This window comes from Vigna radiata, chromosome 7 (genome assembly GCF_000741045.1).
Source record: "Vigna radiata var. radiata cultivar VC1973A chromosome 7, Vradiata_ver6, whole genome shotgun sequence".
NCBI classification, from domain to species: domain Eukaryota; kingdom Viridiplantae; phylum Streptophyta; class Magnoliopsida; order Fabales; family Fabaceae; genus Vigna; species Vigna radiata.
Window position 1 is genome coordinate 42610408 of NC_028357.1, and position 25396 is coordinate 42635803.

Consider the following 25396-nt stretch of genomic DNA (forward strand, 5'->3'; position numbering starts at 1 on the left):
TTCGCAATAAAATAATGATGCAGTAGAAGTGTATTAACTAACACGTTTAAAAATAAATCTATTTATATTAATATTAACCTATGATAATTTAAATAAAATGTCAATATATCGTGCTCCAAATAAAGGATTATACATATATAAGCTCAAGAAGACAAGTATATGTTTTATACTTGATTTTAAACAGCTAGAAAATATAAGTTATTAAAAGATGATAAGGGAAAGTAACATTCTTGCATGAAATTAAAGCATCCATTGAACAAGTAGTAATTAAGTAGTGACAAGTACATTAACAAAAGAAAAATGCAGATTGTCCTTAAAACTCATTATAGGTTGGACTTTTTTTTCTTGACAGACTCAAACGAAACTCAGGACCCATAGTATGATATCATGATGAAGATAGCTTTCATTTATTCATTAGCGCAGCCCTTGACATTAAATGCTTCTCAGAAACCTGAAATCAAATATCATCTCATCAAACAATGTTTTGTAGCAATGATCCTTAAACAAGACTACGTTCCATATACTTAATAATTTAACAGTTTCTTTTATTTATTTATCTTCTTCATATTCACTCCTTTTCTCTTCCTCCAGTTAAAAGTTTGATACTATATTAAAAACTAATATTAATTCTGTTGATAAGTGTTATATTCTTTAATAGAAAAATTGAAAAGGAACAAGTTTTTTTTTTATTAACTGTACACAGCATGAAATAAATGTAGCTACGGAGGATCACAACTCTTGAAATAAGTGATGTAAATAGAAATATTTGCTTATGTGATTGTTTAGTAAAAGGGTTAGAGTATTTCATAAGTATTCTATATTTATTCATTTATTTTTTACTGATAAAAGAAATATATATATATATATATATATATATATATATATATATATATATATNATCAGTCACAGAGAAGCTTTCAGTACAGCTGCCAAAAACGTAAGTACCAGATCAAAATTGCTGGAATTATTATATATATATATATATATATATATATTCTTAATAAGTATACTTAATTACGGAATTTTCTCTTTTTAGTGGGCACATTTTCCCCATATTCACTTCGGGCTGATGCTGGACAGCAACAACCAAGCTAAGATGGAAAATGTAAGTACATACACAGAAGCAAATATATATATATATATATATATATTTGCTTCTGTGTATGTACTTACATTTTCCATCTTAGCTTGGTTGTTGCTGTCCAGCATCAGCCCGAAGTGAATATGGGGAAAATGTGCCCACTAAAAAGAGAAAATTCCGTAATTAAGTATACTTATTAAGAATATATATATATATATATATATATATAATAATTCCAGCAATTTTGATCTGGTACTTACGTTTTTGGCAGCTGTACTGAAAGCTTCTCTGTGACTGATATCAGGATTATTGGCTTTGATCCTCTGAATCTCTTCCCTGTGTAAGAACAAAGACGTTTCAAAGTGCTTTATGCAACCAATTACATCTTATATATACAGTAAAATTATTCGTAAAGCTTTACTTACTTTATAAACTGATTATAAGCAGAAGGTACGCGCTGCCTCTTCTCGGGAGCTGGAAAAGAAAATAACAACTCAGATGAGATCAATATCGTCAATAACAATGTGGATATTTTATTTTATTTAAGGAAACTAGGTGGCTCCATATGTGTGGCTATCATGAATTTGAGATTGAATATTAAACTTGATAATAAAGTCTAATATATATATATATAGATATATATATATACTCACGCCTATTGACAACCCTTTCCTCAGTTACATTAGTGGTGGGTGGACGCATTGCAATCCTGTTGTTGCATTTGGAGGTGGAGCCAGTGTCAATCCTGTACTCTGGGTTGCAGTGCCCGGGTCCCTGCAAATGAAAATCTTAATAATAAGCTTGGAACATTAACTTAGCTATGCCCATATACAATTAAAGTGGTGGCACCATGATGGCTTATAAACATGAAGAATTCTTTACTTTTTAATCATTCAATTTACTGTTAAATGTTATTTTTTTTTATAATAAATATAGATTAAAATGTAGATTTTATATTGAAATATGTGAAAAGTAATTTGAGTGTAAAAACCAGACGGGGACCAGTTAGTTTGCATGAAATAAAAATGGGGTGAATAAATTAACTGACTAGGTATCTGGCAGCAGCAAATGTGGGTTTACTGTGATTCAGACGTGAAGAAATAATGATGGCCTCTCATAGAGAGAAACGAAAGTGCCTTTAATATCACTGAGCAATAAGACAGGAAATGCAACTAATCAGATGAATGGAAGTACTTACAGAAAACCCAGATTGACAGTTGTGGAAATGAAGGGCTTAGATTTTAGGGATTTACACCGAGCAAGATACCATTTTTTAAAATTGAGAATTGAGTCATCCGATCCACAGGAGTGTGCTTGCCTTGGAGACGACAAGGATCTTGAAAAGAAATCATTAAACCTAGCTAAGGCTAACATAACATATTTCCCACATATACATACATATACATAGATACATGTCGATGAAATCGATACCCAAAGTATATCATCTCAAAAAGCCATGAAGAGAGAGAGATAGATAGATTTTCAGTTGCCTTGATGGGTTAGGACAGAACCTGACGCCTCTACTAAAAGTGCAAAAAAGAAAACGAATAGGTTTTGCTTATGGCGGCTGCAGGTAGCTAGGGCTTTCAGTACTCTTTCTCAGGTAGAAATAACAGACATGTTTGCTTTGAAATACTCGATTTAGCACACAGAACCTACCAGAGGGGCTTCGATTTTGTCAAAAGGAATAACTCCCACAAACCCTACCCTAGGATCCAGAAATCAAAGACGCTATTTTATTTATATTTGTGTTATGTTAGTACTTGTGAGTATTCATCATAATCAAGTACCAATTAGTTGGAAACGTGGCATTTATGTGTTATTATATTGCACCTTACCTGAACATCTTGCCATGACAGTGACTGAAACGCGGCGGCCATGTTCACGGACCATAGATTGGTGCAGTGCCCGCATCGAACGGTCACAATGTCAAACAGGCTGCTGCATGGAACACTCACCTGTGTCCATAACACAATAATATTCCATTATGCAAGGAGGAAAACTGATTAAACACCCAGAGAATGAAAAACAAAATAAATTAAACAAGATCAAGCAATTATTTCAGGGATCATCTCATCCCGTTAAAGATAAAAAAAAAAAAGTAAGTTGAGAAGTGAGGTTTTGAGGAAAAGGGTGCAGCTTGGTTTTACTCGAAAAAGAAAGAAAACTTGTCAACTTGAAAGATGCTACGATCCAGGGTTTATTCTCCGTATGTTAGAACTGGGAGTACTCCTGAAGAGATTTACATTTTTGTTTTCCAATTTAAAAACTTGAGAAAGCACCTGGATGTATAGTTCAGAAGAAGTTGATTTTAGCAGAAGCTAGAGAGGTCAATTAGGTTACAGGTTAGAGATAGGAAATCAAAGGGTAGAGAGGAGTTGTCCTATCAACAGTTTTAACATATAGTGCCTATTTTGGCGTTTTCAAGAGGAAACTACAATATTTCTCAAAACAGCTAGCTAGCTAGCACAGTGGGAACAATTAGCCTCACCCGCACTTGCTCAGAACGGGAAGGGGAAAACACCGTGTGTGTATGGTTTTGTTTTTGTGTGTATGTGTGACCTTCTTGAGGTCCTCTCCAGATATGACTTTTATTTGACTGCAAAAGAAGAAGAAAAGAAAAGGAGAAAAAGAAAAGTCCGGAGATGGAGACATGACTGTAACAACAACTAGGAACCCAGAAAGAAAGAGGGAATTAAAACAGCACACCCACTGGTTCACAAAAGCGCAAACACACACACACACGCATAGTGGTAGCTTTCTTTTCAGGATCTGATTGAATTATTTTGCCCTTGGATGTGTACAGAAGAAGGAAAAGAAAAGAGGCAAAAGAAACCAACCAAGTATATAAGTATGTATGTGTGTGTGCGTGCTGTAAAATACAATAGTTTGGCATTTGAAAACAAGAAGATATTGTATGAATTAGGTAACATGCAAGAGCCGAAAGCAGATCTCCGACTAAATCATAAAAGCTAGCTTTGAAATCAAAGATACCGCAAGAACAATATTGCAAAAGTTGCAGGGGATGTAACAGAGTTGCTCGGGCGCAACATCGATGCCGCAGCTTGTCATGGCTGATCTCGAGTTTCTTAACTGAAACAAGGAGGGTGAAAGAAGAAGAAGAAGAAGAAAGAGAGAAAGAAGGAAGTAGAAGATGGATGAAGGTAATTGAATAGCTGGTCCTTCTCTCTTGCAATAGCAAAGATGAAGGCAAAGGCCTTTTTAATTATTCTCTCTCTCTCTCTCTCTTCTGAAAACCCTCCCTTGGTTGGATAGTGAGCTGTGTATGGGGTGTGTATATATAAGTATATGAGGACAGTAAAAACTGAAAGGAAAAGGTTGTATAAAATAGAGTAGAGAGAGGTAGAAGAAGGGGTTGTTTGGAATCCGAAGGAAAGAGAAAGAGAAGTGAGGAAGTAGAGAGTAAAAAAGTAGTTTTAGTAGTGCCCACGGCAGTCAGGGAATGCTGGGTCCGTCAAACGAAAACAAACTGGTTTTTAGTTCATATTGGAAAACTTGCTCCACTGCTCAATAATTATTTTTGCAAAACTCTCCAATATTATTATTTTTCAAAATCATCAAATTTTACTATATTTCATTACAAACACAAACACAGAAGGTCGATTCCCCATAATTTCTCATTTGATAAATATATAAAAAACATGTAATGGCAATTTTATTATAATTTTTATCGGCAAAATATTACTCCCTCCATTGTTTTTTCTTATAAAATTCAACTGAAAAGAAAAAAAAAAGATGTTTCTGCTTGAATAAACCGAAATCAAAATATCATGAATTGATTTTTTTATTTAAAGAACACACTCTTTGATCAATAAGTAATTGGTGTGGAATACATTAATTTTAAATGTTTTATTTTTTAAAAAGAAATACATTTAAGAAATTTAATATTATAAACCAATTATCTCGTTTACTTTCATAAATTAGTTAATTGGATTTTTCTAGAAAGGACCAGAAAGAGTATTAGGAATTAAAGTGAAAGGTACTCTACTCCGACAAACAACATCATACATGGTCAATTCAGAAGTATAAAATGTAACAAGTACATACAAGGGAAAAAAAAGCACTAAACAGTATTGATCTTTTTATCCTAAATCATGTTCACAATCTCACATTCATCAGATCTAAAACACAGTTAAAACAAACCTGATATGTATTTCTTTTGTTCCTTTTTTAAGTGTAAGATTTTTTTTTTATTTAATTCAAAGTTCAAAGTAATATTGATTAATTTTTTATTTATATTTTTATCATTCACCTAATTTATGGTTAATTTATATGTCCAGTGTAGAAATAAAAAAGATAAAATAGAAAATTTTATAAAATCTTTTTTGAATTCATTTTTGTATGTATTTAGTAGTTCTCCAAAAAAATAATTAACACAAAAAAAACAAACAAAGGAAGTGATACTATAATTCAACTAGATCATACTACAAGTCAGACAAGATAATCAACAGGCTACATCTTTCTCCCTTCATACTACATTCTAAATTTAATTTGTTATCAACCAACATAAACTTCTTTTTTTGGGTGAATTAAAAAAGATAAAATATAGGTGATGATTATCTTTCTTTAAAGAGAATTAAAACATACAAGTTAAGTATATATAATGAACTCGAGACAACACTTTTTCATACACTTCAATTCAAAGTTGGAACCCTATTCAGAATAATCAGCGAAACCAAGTTAATTTTCTGTGTAATAAAGAAAAATAGAGACAATTGTAAAATAAGTATAAATATTAAGGTATTAAAAAGTAAAATTGTAATTTGTGGAATTCTATTTTTAGTAATTAGATTAACGATATTCGTGTAGGCCTGGATTTGTTGTAACTCGTGACACCTATATATAAAAAGGCTATTACTTTTAAGTTTACCTTTTCTGCAATGCAATATAATAAAAATTTAGTAGTCAAACAAAAAAAAAATCTATAAATGTTAATAAGGATAAGTGATGGTTTTTGAAGAGAAAAATCATGTAGCAGTGTAGTGAGTCACAAATAAGCAGTTAAATATAGAATATAAATTTTACTATAATAATTGAGGCTGAAAAAAAAAATGTTTGAAGTAATTTTCATTTAATATAAAATTTTATAAAGTCCAGTGTATTGAAGCATCAAAAGTTCAGCACAAAGCAAAGGCTTTGGCTGCATTACCAAATCTGTACAATGTAATAAGATATATTATATCAATATGATAGATTGAGAGTGACCACTCCATTCTCAGACAAACCTGCAACTCCACAGCGGACGAGGGGGGCGATCAAAAATTTACTATTAAATACTATACTGCTCTCTTAAACACTACATAGATTTTAACAATACATGTTTATGTTTTTTTTTTTTTTACCACATGAATTTTTTAGGAATGATACTTTATATTATGAATTTTATATTGTTTTTAAAAAAACGAAAACAAAAGATAAGAAAATTATTGATGTGACATCAAGCACAAAAAAAAAGTATTGTACGCGTAATATATGTAAATTTAAGAGTAGTGCTAACAAGTGGACAACAAAATTTCCTTTTCCTGTGAATTATTAGAATAAGTTTGTTTTTATATATGGTTAGTATATAAGTTTTTAATGAAATCTTAGGTACAACTCTATAAAAATCAAAAAGTTATCATTTAGTTGTAATTTAGCAATATTGTGAACATATTCATTCTTGAACTCATATATGCAGAAAAGATGTAAAAGGGTAAAGGGAAAAAAAGGAATAATTATATACGATATTATACATTATGCTAATTTTTCATGCTGTTTAACTAACCAGACTGAATATATAAAATAACGCTGCTGAATTTTGAATGAATAGGTTACGTTGAAAGAAAACACAGACAAATAATATAAGAATTAGTTAAAAGTTGTAATATAATTCTTGATACTTGATTAGATTGATGACAGAAAATTAGAAATTTATTAGGTAAAAGAAAAATAAATATACTGATAGTAATGACATCTCTGTGTTTATTCTGTTTAGATTATACTACAGCATGCAGTCACACACAGTGGTATTTGTTTCAGAACAAAGTATATTTAATGTTCTATATCTAGTAAATGTTGCTGTCATTTTGGGTGGTAAAAAGTTAGCTGGGGTGTCTTTCATTTTCTCCAAACGACTTTTTCTTGCAGCTTTTGTTTCCAAGGGCAAAACAAATCAATCATAAAACTTCAAAACAGTTACATCAAATATGACAGTTGAAACCCTAGGAGCCACTAAAATTGCCCCCATATGCTTTTAGCTTTTATTGCTTTTTTGTTTTTATTTTTTTCTCTTTTCTTTTTCCATTCAAAAAGATGAACCATTGCTAAAACCAGTTGAATGCTTCGTATCGGTAACATAAAATACGACCTATGATGATTGAACTTATTAAAACTTAAAATCTGATAGTTTTAAGGTAATTAATTATATAAAAAAGAATAATGCTTTTGAGATTAAATTATTGTAAAAGATAATATATATATACATAAATTTAAGAAAAAGTCTTGGAAAATATAAAGGTACTGAAGAAAATGAGAAAGTTACAAAATTATTAGGATCTCTTCTTTGTCGATTTAGCTATGTTAATAGCACTGTTCCATTGCATATTTAGCTCCAGTCCCTTTCCATGTCTGGTGTAATAAATTCTACTTAATTTGCTTTGCTTCATCACCTCCTTTTGTAATTATTGATAAATGCTAACCCACTTATTTTTATCATTTTCTTAATGTCTTTTCCCATTGACTGCTGGATCTTATCATGTTAAGATGGATAAGAGTTTTCATATTTCTTTCTTCAACTTACCATGACCTCTGTCAGTAAAAGCCCCACTTTGAATTTTTCTTTCTAAAAAAATCTCAATGTTTTATTGTAATAATATATTAAAAACTCCTTAAAAGTCAATTAATCAAAGTGTTGCCTACAATGCATTCTTTTTCTGGCATTTAGCTTCTGATATACTGTCATCATAATCTTTTACATTTCATCCATGGTATTTGTCCAGTTTATGATATCTTATTCTTTTCTAAAACACTCATGGTAAAAAGTACGGGATTTATTGTCCTCAAAATCAAATCTAAAATCTATCTCTAACACGCATGTAAAGATCCTCGTTCGTTGGATCTTTGTGAAAATTGTCTCATTTAGAGTTTTGGAGATTTTTCTTTCTTTGTAAAGATGAATTTTTAAACAACTCCCCAAATAGGTTTAGGAAAGAAAGGCATCAATCATATTTTTTATCCATATATGTATTTTTTTTCTTAATTATTAATAAATAAATGTATGTATTTTTAATCTAGGAGATTTATTCTGTATGTAGAGCCCCCTGAGAAACTTAAAAAAATGTGATAAATAAAGATAAAGAGTAAAGTTGCCCAAAGTAGGAAACAATAATGGGATATGAGAAGAAGGAAAAGGTAGGGATAAAGAACAAGAAAGCAATCTCCATCTTCTTTCCAGCACCGTTCAACTGTCATAAATTCCTAAACACGTGTAAATTAGTCGTACTATTACCAGAAATTAGATATATCTCATTGTTTTTGTCAATGTAGATTGTCGTTTTATTTAGATTTTTTTTTTCTATTTTTGTTTTTATTAAATTATATTTTTGAACAAATATGATATTTTTAATGAATAGAGATTAAGTGAAAATCTTTCTTTTTCTAAAATAAAAATACAATAATAGACATCACCAATTATTCTTACATTTTACTATGTGCATGATTGATATAAAATAATAAAAAATCTCTAAACAAAATTATATTATTACTATATTCTTGTTTCAAGTTTCATTGAATACATAGAGAAATAATTGTTTAGATTCAGATAAGGTTATAACATAAACTATTCCAGATTATTAAGAGTACACAAATCATTATTATTAAGAGTACATAAATCATTTTTAGTTTAACAATCTTAACCTTTTCTAAGACCTTTCAGATATTAAAAAAAAAAACACTCTTAAAATAGCACAATGTAAACTCACTAAATATATTTTACACAAAATGAAGAATCACGAAAAATTACATGCTCACTCATAAATGATATTATAAGGTCACTTGAATATAGAAAGAATTGTAAATTGTAAGTATGTTCTACTTTAATCTTTATATAAACTTGAAAGATATCCATTGCAATTCTTCTTCAATTAAGACTATTGATTTGACTTTTAGTTGAGATGAATCTTTATTGAAACAATTTAAACAAGATTTACATTTATGATAATTCATAAAAATTAAATATAAATACTTTGGTAGTTTGTGTGGTGGTGACAAATGCAAGATGCAAATGTTAAGAACCCATCCTTCATTTTGATAATTTTTCATTAGTTTTACTGACCACATGTGATCAAAAGGATTCATAATATTATAATTTAACATCTTATAATACTTTTGTGTAATAGTTATTTGTATAATTAAGGCTTCAATCTTACTTTTTTTAAGTTTATCTTAAAGTTTAAACCAGTTTCAGAGAATTTAAAAATGATCAAAATATTTTAGAGGTTTATTTCACAGAATGTGTCATCAGGAAACTTTAATAAATTAACCTTAACATTATTTTTTCCTATACACATATATATTATTATTATAACATTAATGACAGGAGTCAGCTAAACCTTCTGTTACTATAAGAAACAAAAATAACACTAAAAGGTCACCAATTGGTAATGGAAGGTTGAATGAAAAAAAAAATATATATTAAATCTACTTATGTAAGCATAAGTTGAAGGTCAAAGAATCAACCTAGTAATACCTAAAAAGCTCTCTGCAAAAAGAAAGTGTCATAAAAACAAGATTTTCTATTAAAGGATGTTAATTAAGAAATATAGATTATCAACAAGAAATCAATTAAGAAAAAGAAATGGGTTATAAACAGATTATGATATGAGATGTCCTTTTTTGCTTGGCAGAATGGAAGTTTATCATGTTATCTTCTCATATAGAAGGGTTGAATGTGCATGCAAACATTGCTATGGATAGTTTAAAAACCCTTTTCCAAATTCTACACAAACTCACTTCTACAACATACAAAAAGAGAAATATCATTCAAAAGATATGTGTGGAGTATTTTATGGTGTATGATTGCATGATATCTCCTCTTTTTCCATTATGATAGATATGATAAATAAAGAATAAAGGAAGATGTGAGAATGGAGAAAGGAGAAAAGAGGAAGGAAGATTATATAAATATGTGAATAATATTGAACTATCAATATTAATTATGTGCACTTATGTTTAAGTCTAAGAGTTTGATACTTTGTTGGAAAGGGTCATAACTATTACTTTCATGTGAATTTATTGTTTTTCAAAACTATATATATAAGCTAGTAGAGTAGAGGTTAATGAGATTGTAATATTTTTTGGTTTATTAGTTTATAATTGCCAACTCTTATCTATACCAATCATTTAATTTTAATCATTAAATGTCTAGATAAAAATTCACCATAGTCAAACTTTCTATAGTTTATAAAGCCTAATTGTTTATTGTATAATAAAATTATACTGAAAGATTTATGATTTTGTGAATGAGAAATAAATTTATAAGTACTTAAAAGAACAATATTAAAACATCACATTAATGAAGAACATTTTTAATACTGATTAAAATACATATAGAAGCAACATGAACTGTTGACCATGGACTCAAAATAAATATTTCAATCAAAAATAATTTTAAAGAACATGTAATAAAGCAGGAGAAAAGATGACTCTTATCTTTGATGTATCAAAGTAGCATTATAACATTATCTTGTCATAATCAAACAATGAAACAGAGCTTCTAAACTCATCAAGTTGTTTTTAGAACAAAATTTCATTAAAAACATATAGGAGTAGAGTTTTCTTTTTGGGGGTTGATTTTCTAACAGTTTAAGAATATTATAAAATATTATATCATAATGCTGTACAAATTTATACAAAGCTATTTTCTTTATGGATTAAAATACTTTATATATATATATATATATATATATATATATATATATATATATATATATATATATATATATATAAAGACTAGAATGTTCACGACAAGTTAATATAAGAATATATTTATTCATTTATAAACTTTATGGCGTAAAACTTTATAAAAATAAAGCGGATAATGCACATAACTGCATCCATCAGAATGTCCAACATCATCTTATATTGAAAGGATATAATTCAAAATGCATTATGAAAAATATCCACATCAACACGTGATTATGCACACCAACATTATTTGTAAATGTCTACATCATCTTAACAGCATATGGTGTGATATGCTTCTAATATGTTAATAAAAGAAGTTTCCCGCGATACCCATGTTTTATTAAATACGAAAAATATTTAACAAAGAACATAATAAAAAGGAAAAGAAAAATTTTATATTCTATTTGATTATTAAATTGCATAGAATGTTTATTAAAGAAACATCTTTATTTATATTTTGCAAGTCAGGTATAAGGTCTTTTATGAAAGCATTCAAAATTTTAAAAACTTAAAATTTAGTAATCAAACCTAACAACAAATACAATATTTTACAATATCTAATCTTCACATTATATAGTATTGCAAAAATGAGCACTAGAACAAGTAGGAAGAGAAATCATTACGAATCACAGAATCTCAATGCAACAATCCTATGCTCTCCAATAAATTTGGAGATCAAAAGTGGAGCTCCAAACAGAGCTATATGCTATGATGACACGATAGAATTTTGGTGATATAATAACAAAAATCTTAACAGTAACAAAAAAAAAAAAATTGGTGTACAATATAAATACAGAAGATAATGGTTATGTAAATGCACTTCTTAGTTTTAGTATTTATTTAGAGGACGTAACATTGTAGGATATAATTCTTTCGTTTACTAGGAAAGATTGCTTAAAGAACAACAAAATTGATTTACATGTATACAGTTTATGCCCCTGAAATCTTGTACATTTTCTTGAGATATATAAGAGTGTTTTTGGTGTGATATTATTTTTTAATTACAAATATAATTAAATAAAACATCAAAATTTTGTACAATTTAATTTAAATATTCAACAAATAACCCAACTTTAGATCAATTTAATGTTTTTAATTTGTAATTTTCATTTTGTTTTTTTTTTTGTTAAGTTGAATAACTAATTTTATTCTGTAATTACATTTAAAAATATAATTAATATAATTATAAGATGTGAATAATTTAACAATTTATGATGTTGTAATTAGTGGAGGAACTTAAGTTAACTGTCCTTAAACTCGCCAAACATAAATAAAAAGTGCAAATTGATTGTCAGATACGTTTTGCTTATGAAAAGTTAAAATCATCAACTAAATTTCATGATTGTTGTCTTAATCCAATAACAAATTTTAATGAGATAATGACAGGAATTTTGAGTGTATAATTAGCATGAATGAAAATATTAATATAAATCCTTGATTTTGCATCATATTCTACCGGCATATATACTTTGCTCTCATGGTTTAAGAGGTTATGTTTTTGAAGTACTTTTGGATGTTGATCCACATAACATAAGCTTGCAATGATATCACATAAATATTTGCGTTTAATCTAATGAGGTGGGTTGTCAACATGCTCAGTGTACTGGAAAAGAATGTGTGTGGATAAAGTGTATCATAGAAATTTTGTGTTTATGAGAAAGTTATATATGTATGGTTAGTTAGGTAATTGTAATATGAGATAAGAAACTAGACTTATTCAAGAATTCATCAGAGGAGGATTTTAAGGAGTACTTTGAAAATTCTACGGGGTGACTGATTTATATCTTGTGTTTTTACACTTTACTAAATGGTACTGCATTACACTCCACTATGGACCCTTTGTTATTTCGATAATGTGTAGAAAACTATTGTTTGAAATTCTGTATATTATATACATCTGTAACATAAAGGGGAAATGACAATAACAACAGTAGTACCATATATATGTGCAAGAGAAAGAGGAATAACAAGTGATCATGGATAAGAAGACATTTACCAAGAAGGAAACAAAGACGATGAGCACAGGAGCACACCATTTTCTTAAAGAACATTTCAGGGAGGTGTCTTTAACAGAAAAAATCACATATTATAAGGTGTCAACAAATCTACGTTATAATATTTTTTGTAAATATTATGACTGATTTCAGAAATTACGTTATAATATGTTCAGGTTATTATGGCATAAATTTCTATTATGTCATAAAATACATAAACTTACTATTATGTCCAAAATTATATTTTTCAGAAACTATGTTATAAAATGTCATGTTTTGTACGTTAAAAAATGTTATTTTTTTCTGTGACAAAAAATCTTGTATATGGAAAAGTAATATTGCAATATTTTCTGTACTAGTTTTAATATATGATGTGTAAATAGATAAAAGTGATAGACAAAAATTAATTAACTTGATAAGGAGTTATATGTTTAATATTGTTAACTATATGTACATATTACTTTATATAAGGTTAAGACAACCTAACTGTTTTGTTCTATATTTTTGTTTTGTTCATAAAAATAATTACTAAATTTTAATTGCAACAATACCTTTTTTTTTCTTTAATGAAAACTAGTAATAAAAATTATATCATATCAAATTACATTTAAGCGCATCAACAAATTAGATTTAATATTCAAATTCTTATATGGAGATGGTGGAATGAATGAAAGAAAATGGAGTGAATTAAATGAAATAAAAAAGCAAGTAAGCTAAAGGAAGATGTAAGATGAGGTGTGAAAGAACTAAATTGGTTTAATATAGTATTATTAGGTAAATGGGAATGGAGAATGTAAACATAAAAGTAGGGATTGGAAGTAATGGAATCAAAATATAGGAATTGGAAAAACTGAAACAACATTATAAATGATAGGAAGGAGTCCATGTGGTGGAGAAATAGATGTATTAGGATATGTTATCTTTCTTGTATTATCATCTTCTTTTTTCCAAGCTTTTTTTCAATATATAGTTTGTTTTGAATAGCTCTGATATGATGTGAGTGTTTGAGAAAAGAGAAACAAGAACTCTAGAAAAAAAAACATAACTGTGAATGAATATTATTAAAAAAGTGTTTTGGATACAGCAGAAAAAAAAATGTATACAAAAGGAGAAGAGGAAAAAAAAAAAAGAATTAACAAAACAATTTTATAACATTGGAATTGAACGGTTTTTGGGTATCTACAGTTTGGTAGTATATAGCCGTTTGATAGCCTCATTACCTACAGTCGTTCGGTAGTCTTCAGTACTCTGAAATCGTTCAACAGTCTCCAGTATACTACCGCCGCTCAGTAGTTTTCAGCTCTCTACAGTCGCTCGGTAAGATATTGTTGTTCACCATTCGGTAACAACAGAAGAAGATATCTCTAAAGATCTCTATCACCGCTAGATAGAAAAGTTGACTTCTGGAGAGCTGGTAACTTTTAGATGTAAAGTCGGACTTTAGTCTACTTTGTAAGGATCAGATATTTTCATATAATTTTAAGCAAAACTTGAGCTTTATGATATGATAGAGCATATGACTTCAAAAGAAACATTTTCATAATGTTCTTTTTCTCTCACAATGTCTTCTTTTTTTTTTAATGCAGTGATTCTGATTATATTTTTCTACTTTATTAATATGCACTAATATTAAGAAACAAAATATACAAACATTAATTTTTTTTTACATGCATTAAATATTTTGACAGTTAGTAAGCATTATCCTTCAAAACATTTTATCATTTTATTCTTAAAAAATCATAAAAAAACATATAAAATGTATATTACAATTTAAAATAAAGAAGTTATTAACTTGTAGATATAATGTGTTCTCAATGATAAATTTGAAGAATCTCATTTCTAAATTATATTATAATTGTGTGTTCATATTTTACTCTTTATATTTTTTAATACGTATTTTAAGATTCTTTTCACATGAATTATAAAATATAACAAATTTTATGGAACCCAAGTAAGGCTTGCAATAAAAAAAATCTATACAGTGTACTATTAGTTAATTCATTTTGACTGGTGTTTCATTTACTTCAAAATACATTAATTTTATCATCGTTTCCAATATTCTATTTTCGAAATATTTTCGTAAGCTAATTAAATATTATTTATTTAAATTTTAAAAAAGACCTGTCAATGTCAATGTTTGCTTATATTTTAGACAAATTATTAAATTCTGATTTAGAAATCAGCACTTCCACCAGACATACTTTTTCTTTTTGCTAGAAAGTGGTGAAATTATAGATGAATGTCTTATATGTGATAAATTTTCCATAGAATTAAGATTATAATAGTATTATATATTTATACAATATAATAACTTTCATCACACTAAACAAAAATTGATGTATGAAACATCATATCTTTCTAAGTACAAATTGATGGATAGTATCTCTAATTTTCTTTTTTTTTTCTAGATACAAACCATGTCAAAATTAAATGGTATTCCTGAATTTATTTTTCTTAAAAATGATTATGAAAGGAAGAAGACACTTAAATCTTAGTTTAAAATACTCACAACCACAAGACAATGTAATCATGTAGTAACAACCACAACAAGAGACAAAATAATTGAATAATGTTTAATGTAATCTTGTAAAGAAGAAGGTGGATAATTATTCTTTTTTTAAGGTTTTTTTTTCCAAAGAAAAACTATATAATTTATAATTTTTATATATGGATATGAATAAATTAATTTGAGAAAAAAAAAAGGACTAAGATGTCACTGTATCACGGGAACACAGTTCAGAGTGTCAAGCTACAAATGGATGCATGGCTAGTTCTACCTCTAACTTTCTACACGGAAAAAGATCACAGGTAACTAGCAGCCAACCTATCTTGCATGCGTGATGGAGCCTCTATCTCTGTGATTTGTTCTTCAAAGCTAAAGTAAAAAAAGTACAAAAAGATCTATAATCTATAATTTTACCAAACACCTCTTTTTATATATTTTCAAGAATTTAATCTTTATAAACTTTTAGTTTATATTTATTAAAAAAAAATTTAAAACATTGTTTTTAGTCTCAACTAATTTTATTTTTCATTCTTAAACCATTTATTATTTTATTTTAATCTCACTAAAAATTCAAATTACTATTCTTGTTCATTTTTATAGTTTGTTTAACCTAGATAAATAATTATTTTTTTTTTAAAACATCACAAATTAACACTAAGTTGGGTGTATGTGTGCACCTACGGGGTGCACGATAGTAATTACTTTGGCACTTAAATTTGTATTTTAATTATTTTACTTCTCTTTGCTAAATTCTTAAAATGATTTTATTAATATATAGAATGATTAAACATGTGTTCTTATATATTATGTGGATGTTAAGGATTAATTTAGCACTTAGTGTATTTTATTAGGTCTTGCTAAATTAAAGAAATCTCTAAATATTTCTAGAGTTTTATTTAAATTTTTTATTAAATATGTGTTATTATCCACATTTAAGTATTTGAATTATAAAGAAAAGGTTAAGAATTTAAATCACAATTAAAAAGAAAAGAAGTTTTTCTTTAATTTAGAGAACAGGCATAATAAAGAAAATATTTTTCTTACTAACATGGTGAATAGTATAAACATTGAAAGAAGAAAAAGAAAGTAGAAAAAATGGAAGCAGAAGAGATAATTGGGAATTTTAGATGATTGATCGGTGGAAGCGGTGACAGAGAAGATACAATATGAAGCTTATCAGGTATAGAAAAGAGTTAAGAGGTGCAGGCAAGAAATGTTGGAAAATGTGAGGGATTTTGAAATTTTAGCAAGCTGTGCTATGTGTAGTGAGCCTTTGTACAGATGTATATAAAACATGAATGAGAGTGAGAGGCCAAAACAGCGGTGAATGGATTTGCACACACGTATTATAATACTATGCATGAGAGTGAAAGGCCATAACAGTGGTGAATGGGTTGCAGAGGACTGCATTTAATAGTTTCTGCATTGCAGGACTGTCTCTGCATAATTTTGTTTTTGCCCTGGGTGGGTGTGACGTGCTGTGATTATCAAAGAGACCTAAATTACAAATGTGATAAATCCATCTTATTCATAGGAACTCAAATAAAAATAAACTGATAAAGATGGTATAAAAGAAATATAACTTCAAATTTTGTTTTTAAAATAATTTATTTTGAAATTTAATGAAGTAAAATTAAACATATGAATGGAAGAGAAAGTTGTGTTTAATTTCTTATTTTTATTAGGTTTAGGAAAGAACAGCTGTTGTTATATGGAACAGCAAAACAGGGTTTACATCTAGCAAACATGTAGACAACTCTCTTTAACTCTATGCTTGTAGATATGGATAGCGTAGCTCCTATTTAATACCCAGAACTATGTCAGGAATGGATATGAGGTTCTCAATCACTTTTCTCATAACTTTTTTAATAATTTCTTTTTCCTTAAAAATTGTACTTTTGATTGTATTAGAATGCATATGTGAGATTGAGTTAGACAGTTCCTAGATCTTTCTTAGTATTTCAAAAAGTGACTGCTTTAACTACATAAAATAGTGATTATAATTAATAAAATTCTAAAAGTGGGAAAGATGCTTGATCTGTCTAAATCAATTAAGTTGATCAGGCTTGTAATCTGTCTTTTTTTAAAGTCATCAACGACATGATTAGACATATTATAGAGGCACATCGTTGGTGTTATGTAACTAGAGAGTTTCCATTGTCCATTTCTTTTCTTGACTTTTTTAGTACTCATTCAATAGTTAACATTAATCTTGAATTCTCATAGGTTTCGAAACTTAACTATCATGAAGTCAACCATACATGATTTGATTATATATTATAATGTTTTCTTCCAACAAAGGCTTATGACAAATTAAGCAATTTAAAAGTCAGGCTACCATAGATGTTGAAAATAGTTATTAACTAGCTAGAAACTAAATGCAGAAATGGAACTATCCAATTGGATCTATTCTTTCAGTTTCTTCACTCTTTCACGTGCTTGTGTATGAAAAACTCCTTTCTCTTGTCCACTGGACAATTTTGAAGAAGGAAAGCTCTTACCCATGAACTGTATCTAACAGTTTATACCAACAGGATGATGATGAACAACATATACCCTTCATGTATCCGTACAAAATGGACCTGGTACAAGTTGAATCAGTATAGTTAGAAATTGAATCTGTATTCAAAATGACATAAAATAAGAGAGAGAAAAATTGTAAGAATAATTTAAAAGTAATCAAGTAAAAATTTTAAAATATAATAATTTTATCTAAAATGCACTTAGTTAGCCAGTGTTGTATTTATGATAAAGTGACATAAACCAAAAAAAATTGTTAAAGAAGTAACATGTTTTGAATATAGCAATTAAATTTTTGTTAAAAATTATGTGGATGTGTCATAGGCATCAAATATATTATGAGCCTAAGCATAGAAATAATAGTTGTTAACTGTTCTCTTTCTTAGGTAGTTACTAGTTAGGTTTCTTGCATATCATAAAAGTACCTAAATAAAGCACCAATATGGCAAACAGAGGCACATTATGATTGCTTTGGAATCTTTATGGACACTTAGATAAATTACAGGAGGAAGAATCAAGCTAGAAGGAATAGCATTCCTGAAACTATGACCTTTCAAAAAGTTATTTCTTTTACAAAGGCTTCGAGTGGGGACTACTTGCGACTTGATGCATTTGGAATTACTTCAAGATCACGATGAGCAGGAATGATTCATTCAAACTTGTACAAGACCTTAACAAATCACAATACATACACATAATTCTCTATAATTAATGTTTTCAGAAAATCCACAAGAAACACGCATTCTTCTTTTGCAACATGCAGAATGCAAAAATGGCATGCCAATCCATCTTTCTCGGTCTTATCATATATGTACTGTGAAACGCGTTCTACAATCACGGGTGTGGTTTTCCCTTGCGTACTTTCGGACATACATAATGCATGTTCATCTAGTAGCTACCTAGTATTGTGTATCGACAGTGCATGCAATTTTAAACTGTGTAGTGTAAACTCTAAAAGAAATAAATAAATAAATATGTAGTAAATAGGGAGAGACAAGAGTGCGTATATGAAGAGTTTTGTCTGTGAAAGATGCTGCACTAGTTGATGTATGTTGCCTGGGTACAACTATAGCTCAGTTCATAACTTCATGTCTCCGAGGAAAATGTACTTCATTTTGAGAATGACATGTTTAATATTAAGACCTGTGCCAACCATCCTTAAATATACAATTATGCCATGATGCTCATACATTAAAATCTCTATCTTTAGACCCCATGAATTACAAAATATACAATGATTAGCTTATTCAAACACAACTATGTTTATAATATACCTTTTAGGTGAAAGTTGAATACTTTATTTTTATTTTAATCAAATATAAAAATAAAACGATGAGGAATAGAGTAAAGAAACAAAACTTCTTTATGCTTATTAATTTAATTTAGTATGGTTTTTAAAAAAATTAAATTATATTTGATAGACTAAAATATAAATAGTATTTGAATGGGATAAAATGATAAAACTAAAGTAAATGTGACTGTAAGATAATTAAGATAATAATATTAATCTCTTACGTGGATTGGATTTGTATTTAATTAATGTTGAGTCACTCTTATGAATTTTTTTGAAAGACTCGTCAAATTTTGTAATGTGTATAATTTTTGTGGTAATTTAGAAATTAAGGTACTAAACTTAATTCCATTGATAAAAATGATAACTTGAAACTAATATAACAAATTTCATGTAAGTTCAGAAAATGCGAATTTTCTCACAAGAGTTGGATTTTTAAAATTTTGTTTGTAGGTAATTGAGAGTCACTTATTTAAGTGCTTAGTCATGATGTATGGTTAATAAAACCTTTTCTCATAAGATTGGATAAATAACACATTTTGTATAAATAATATCTCATTTTCCCATGTCTTTTTTTGTGTGTTCAAATTGAAGGTTATCCTTAGATATATCTGAATGAAAGAATTTTTAGTCACAGAAAAACACTTTTTAACGTCACAATTTTCCCACGTAAAAAGTGATTTTGAACTACTTTTGTAACAGTAAATTTGCTCTTCTACGTTTGAACAGAGTTTACCAAAAGTAAATTTATTTGTGACCAGATTTGATACTTTGTGATTTTGAACCCTTGAATATAGGTTGAGATAAAGGCTGAGAAGATAGACTCGATTACCCTATACTTGAAATTTGTTGTTGAGTTGTTTGAATATTTGGTAACAAAAATATCTCGAAATTAGGTAAGTACATAAAGTGTAACAATGGCAAATATTAATTTCAAGGTTTGTGTTTCAACCATATCATAATAACTAATTGTTCCAAGTTTTTGGCTTATCTAGTCATTAAAGAGAAACAAATTATATAACTTAATGCATCAACATAACAAAAATATTTTTTCTTACATTAATTTTTAAAATGACATGGTTTAGTATTTCTGTAAATAGATTAAGGCTCATTCTTTAATAGGATCATTAGAATAAAAGTTATAGTTAATAATTATAATGAAGTTTTTTTTTAACAGGTGACAATCTTAAACGCCACAATTTAATTATGACATGGTTCACCTTAGCTTAGATAAGCATATGATAATTCATGTCACTTGCAACATTAATAATATTCATAATAGTATGATCTCTATCTAATACATGATATAGTAACAAATTCAAATAAATTATCTTATTATTGTCCGAAAAGCAAATAAGATAAAATTATTGAAAAGTTTGTAAATGAACTAATTACGACATTTAAAACATCATTTTCCTTAAAAAAATGTATTACATGATTAGCTATACCAGTAATTAATAGAATACTGTTTTAAGTGAATAATCTAGTTTAAAATTTGCTTAAAATAAGTTAAAACTTACTCTTGTAATAAACTTTTTATTTTTGATTTGCTGTTTAAGAAAGAAAATCACATAATAATAATAATAATAATAATAATGTAGTCCCTAAATATAAGGACAACTAATGAGACATGCATGAGGAAGAAAAACCAATTAGTTATTATTTAACATTATTAGACAAATAATTGATTCATGTGTGTGTGTATATATATATAAAGCTAAATAGTGTGTTTTTATTAAGGTTAGAATTTTCAATTTGACTCAGTCCACCAAACTTCATTTTGCTCGTACAAAAAATCACAAAATCCAAAAGCCCTCTAGTAAAAAAAGTTCACATGATAAAAAAATCTACAAAAGTTCTTAGTTAACTCTGGAATTCTTTTTAAACATGAAAATAATATTACTTTTTTAAAATTGGACTTACAAAACAACTTATCCTTCCACAGAACATGTTATTCGACTGCATAATGTGTTTAGAAGAAAGGATTAGACATAGTTGCAGAATCTTTTTTAAATGTAATCTCAAATAAGCATCAGATTAATAGGTGTAGTTATGCATCACAAACTATAAACACATCACAAATTTATGGATCACTGATTTTCAGATTTCCTGCTGAAAGTTCACCTCACCAATCATCACCCATTTCATAACAAATGGAAATCTGAAGCCATGTAATTAAGATATTTCTCATATTTATGCTCTTTCAAATGAAAGAGAAAGACCAACTATCAGCATGTCTAGTTCATAAAACTCATAGTAAACACAGGTTAGTTTCAACTTACAAATTCCGTAAATTAATTAAAAATTATTAACTCATGTGTGCAAGTTGATCCTGATAAAATAAAATTGATACAATAATATTCTGAAAGAAAAAAGGCAAACAATCAAGTGTAAATAAAATCCTTGATAGTATATAGTAAGTCACTTTCCCTATCTTATACCAGGTCATTTTTCATCCTTCAATCCACAAAGAAGTTAGAAAATTAGAAATCCCAAAAGCGTTGTCAGTATCATAACATGTTCTGAAACCATATATCTAACTAGCTTCAATTTTCTACAGTATTGAAATGAGATGAAATAGTTTGAATTACATCCTTGTAAAGAAACTCAAACTAAAATGCTTGAAACATAATGATCTTAACAGTTGAATACACAACTTTAGGAAACACACAGAAGCAGAACACACTGCAGATTCCATCAACATAAAACTGTTTGACAACAATTTTAGACAAAGAATGAAACACCATCTGTTGTCTTACTCTGCGATATAATCAAGATACAAAGACTTGGTAGAAGTTATACCAATTAACCTTTTGCATAGTTTCAAGAACCTCATCTATACAACATAGTTGTAATGGCCATAAACAGTGAATAGCCAAGGTAAAGCGTGGCTGAGACTGGTCCACTCAAACTCTGCAGGTCAAAGACCAAGTGGTTGATGCAGTATAGGAAGACGTAAAGAGCCACAGAACCTGAAGCAAAGAATGTCTTCCACCATCGTTGCCAATCTTCCACACATAGATGCATATAAGTTAGGACAACACACACTACTTAAGCACAAACAATAATTAGAAATAGAAGAACATCCAAGAAACCAAAAACATAATAGAATCTCCCAAGCCAAATACTTGAAAGGATGAAGAAAAGCTCAATAAAAAGTGTTCCAAATGGAAGAGTTCCAGCACCAAGAACAAGGGTTTATATTACTCCAACCTCATCTTCAATCGGTTGCATAAAGTCATTAAACAACAAAGAATTAAACAAATATTAAAAACTCCACACTTATCAGTTCATTTTGAATTCTACTTCAAAACACTAAAATACTATTCCTTCCAAAACCTAAAATTGGAACATCAAAGATTCAACTCAATCCTCATAGGAAAGAACTACACGACCCATTACTCTTACAAGCATTAGGGCAGTCAGAAAGGCACAAACTTGCCATTAATTGCAAACAAGATTTCAATTACCCTGAAAACACCTTAAAAATCATAAATTTCACATCTCAGAAAACCTGATACAGCCTGTACATTAATGGCTAATCACAAAAAGTAGTGCAAAAGATGAAAGCAAACAGAAATTGATGAAAAGGGAAAAAAAAAAAAAAAAAAAAAGACTGAAAATCTACTTTTAAGAATCAACATAAAACAAAAGCAGCACAAAAAAATCGGTATTATCGATTTATAAAAAGAAGACAAACATAGTATAAAGTAGTTGAAATAAACTCTAACCTAGTTAACTATTCTACCACTCTATCGTCACCGCCGTCTATACCATGCTGCGGTCTAACTTGAGAGTTGGAAAATGTGAGGTTTAGTGAAAAGAAGAATTTTTGAGCGATAAAAAAGAAGACTTTGCAACATTTATATTTTGAACGAAGAGAATGGGCTAATGCAGCCCTGTTCCATCCCCCATTACCTGGGGGCTTTAGGGCCGAGGACTTTGAAACTGCAAGCTCTAGTCTTTCCTAGTCATTCATCTGTATAAGTATTGTTAGTTCTTCATCTTGATTTTCCAAGATTTTTGAATAGCTAAGACTCAAGAAATCCATACATCACTACTTCTTCCTTGAAGATGCACCAAAGTAATTAAATACCTCCAACAACCATTAGCACTATGCACATATATGGGTGTTATGGATTTTTAATAGTAATATTCATTTTATCTTGACCTATGAATTAAATTTAAATTGAAACATGGTTTTTTATATTTAATAAATTAGTATTCATACTTTAAAATTGAATACATATAAATTTTTTAATATGTTTAACTACATTGTATGTTTTATGTATTAAAAGGTTTGTTTCAAAATAACGTATTTAACTTGTTTATTTCATTTATTATAATTCAAATGTTAGCTTATAACTTAATTTAATATGTAAAAAATATTTATTTTATTTTATTTAAAAAACTATATTAAATTATTTTTAAAATTTAGAGAATAAAATAAATTAAAATTTGAGAGAGAGAAATTTTAATTTTACATCAAAATTTAAAGAATATAAATATGTTTAACTTATTAAATTTTGAAAATAATATAAAAATATGAAATACCTAAATAAGTGACATAAAAATACAAATGGAGACACATAAATATTGTACAAATGGAAACACATAAATATAGTTGAATAAAATGCTTAGAATGTAAAATAGAGTAGAAAAGAAACTAAAAGAAAAGAAACTAAAAGGATAACTAGAGCATTGACACAAAGTAACATGATGTCAAAGTTCACCAAAAAAGATAAATGAAAAAAAAATGAAGATTCATTCACGGCAAGAAATAAGAAAAAAAAAATCACATATAGTAATACGACTTTCTATAGTTGAGTTAGAAGAGATATAAACAAATATGACACCCAACATAAAAAATAAATGTTATAGTTTAAATAAACCAACATACAGTAATTTAATTAGGGTATAGATATGTATTACAATACTCATTTAATCACTAGATAGGTAGACGCATCTAATTAATACATATAATGACTTCTTTTCTGTTTTATACACAAAATAGTTGTTTAATTAGTGTTTGGATAGACTCGTGTATTACTAAACTCGTATAATTAGTGTATGATCAAACTCATCTAATGTATATTGTAAGATTTATCTAATTGGTGAATGAACATAAAATTCATCTAAAAAGTGAATGAATATACTTATCTAATGTGTATTAAAAGACTCGTGTAATTTGTGTATGAAAAAGTTTGTTTAGTGTATATTTTAGACTTGCTTAATGATTGTATGGATGACTTATCTAATGTGTGTTGTTAGAGTAGTATGATCAATTGATAATTCATAAATGATTTTATGACCTTTTATTACACTACTATTATTACAATTCCAAGTTACTAAATTTCAGAATTTAGCCTTCAAACTCAATGTTATTAGGGAAATTTAGGAGTTGAAATAAGATTTTTAATATTTTTAAGTGTATTCTTTTTTGTTGATTTTAACTTATGCTTGTTATTTTAATAACTAATTCAGTTTATTATTTATTTGTTTTATGATCATGGTGTAACATTCTATGTGGCTATTGGAGTTCAGCAATATGATAGATTTTGTTGTGTCGGCTAACTATTTTTTGAGTGTTTCATCCTACACCTCCAACACTTCATCCTGTACCTCCAAAAATTCCATTTTTGCCCTTATGACATCTTATCCTACATTCTTTTCACTTTTTCTCTCTCTTATTAAAAGCATTCTATACCACTTTAATAATAATTTAATTTAAAATTCAATTATTATTTAATATAATTTTATGTTAATAATTATTAAAATATAATTTATCTTCTAATAATAATTATATTAAAAAATTAAAATATAATAATTAAAATAAAAATAATAATAGTAAAAATAAAAAATAAAATAATGATAATCAATTTAATTTATTATATTAAAAATATAATAAATTATATTAAAATATTAAATTAAATTAAATAATTATTAAATTTAAATAAAAACAAAATTTTAAAAACAATATTCATCTGATATTCATATCCGAAGTATATGTTATTGGATTTCCATATCCGATTAACAAATTT

At 28.0% G+C, this 25396-nt stretch overlaps 1 protein-coding gene and 1 long non-coding RNA gene across 2 annotated transcripts; both read right to left on the minus strand.

Annotated features, from left to right (window-relative positions):
• Positions 1-212: 212 nt before the first annotated feature.
• LOC106767188 (axial regulator YABBY 5) lies at positions 213-4370 on the minus strand. The gene is made up of 7 exons (XM_014652027.2): positions 4076-4370; positions 2920-3039; positions 1735-1855; positions 1507-1555; positions 1342-1417; positions 1174-1242; positions 213-451 (listed from the first exon to the last, which is right to left on the minus strand). The coding sequence occupies exons 1-7, from the start codon at positions 4151-4153 to the stop codon at positions 404-406; spliced, it is 561 nt and encodes a 186-aa protein (XP_014507513.1). The 5' UTR covers positions 4154-4370; the 3' UTR covers positions 213-403.
• Positions 4371-21955: 17585 nt separating this feature from the next.
• Positions 21956-23267, minus strand: LOC106767976. Its single transcript, XR_001376202.2, has 2 exons — positions 23087-23267; positions 21956-22363 (listed from the first exon to the last, which is right to left on the minus strand). It is a non-coding gene; the product is annotated as an uncharacterized LOC106767976 (long non-coding RNA).
• Positions 23268-25396: the final 2129 nt, after the last annotated feature.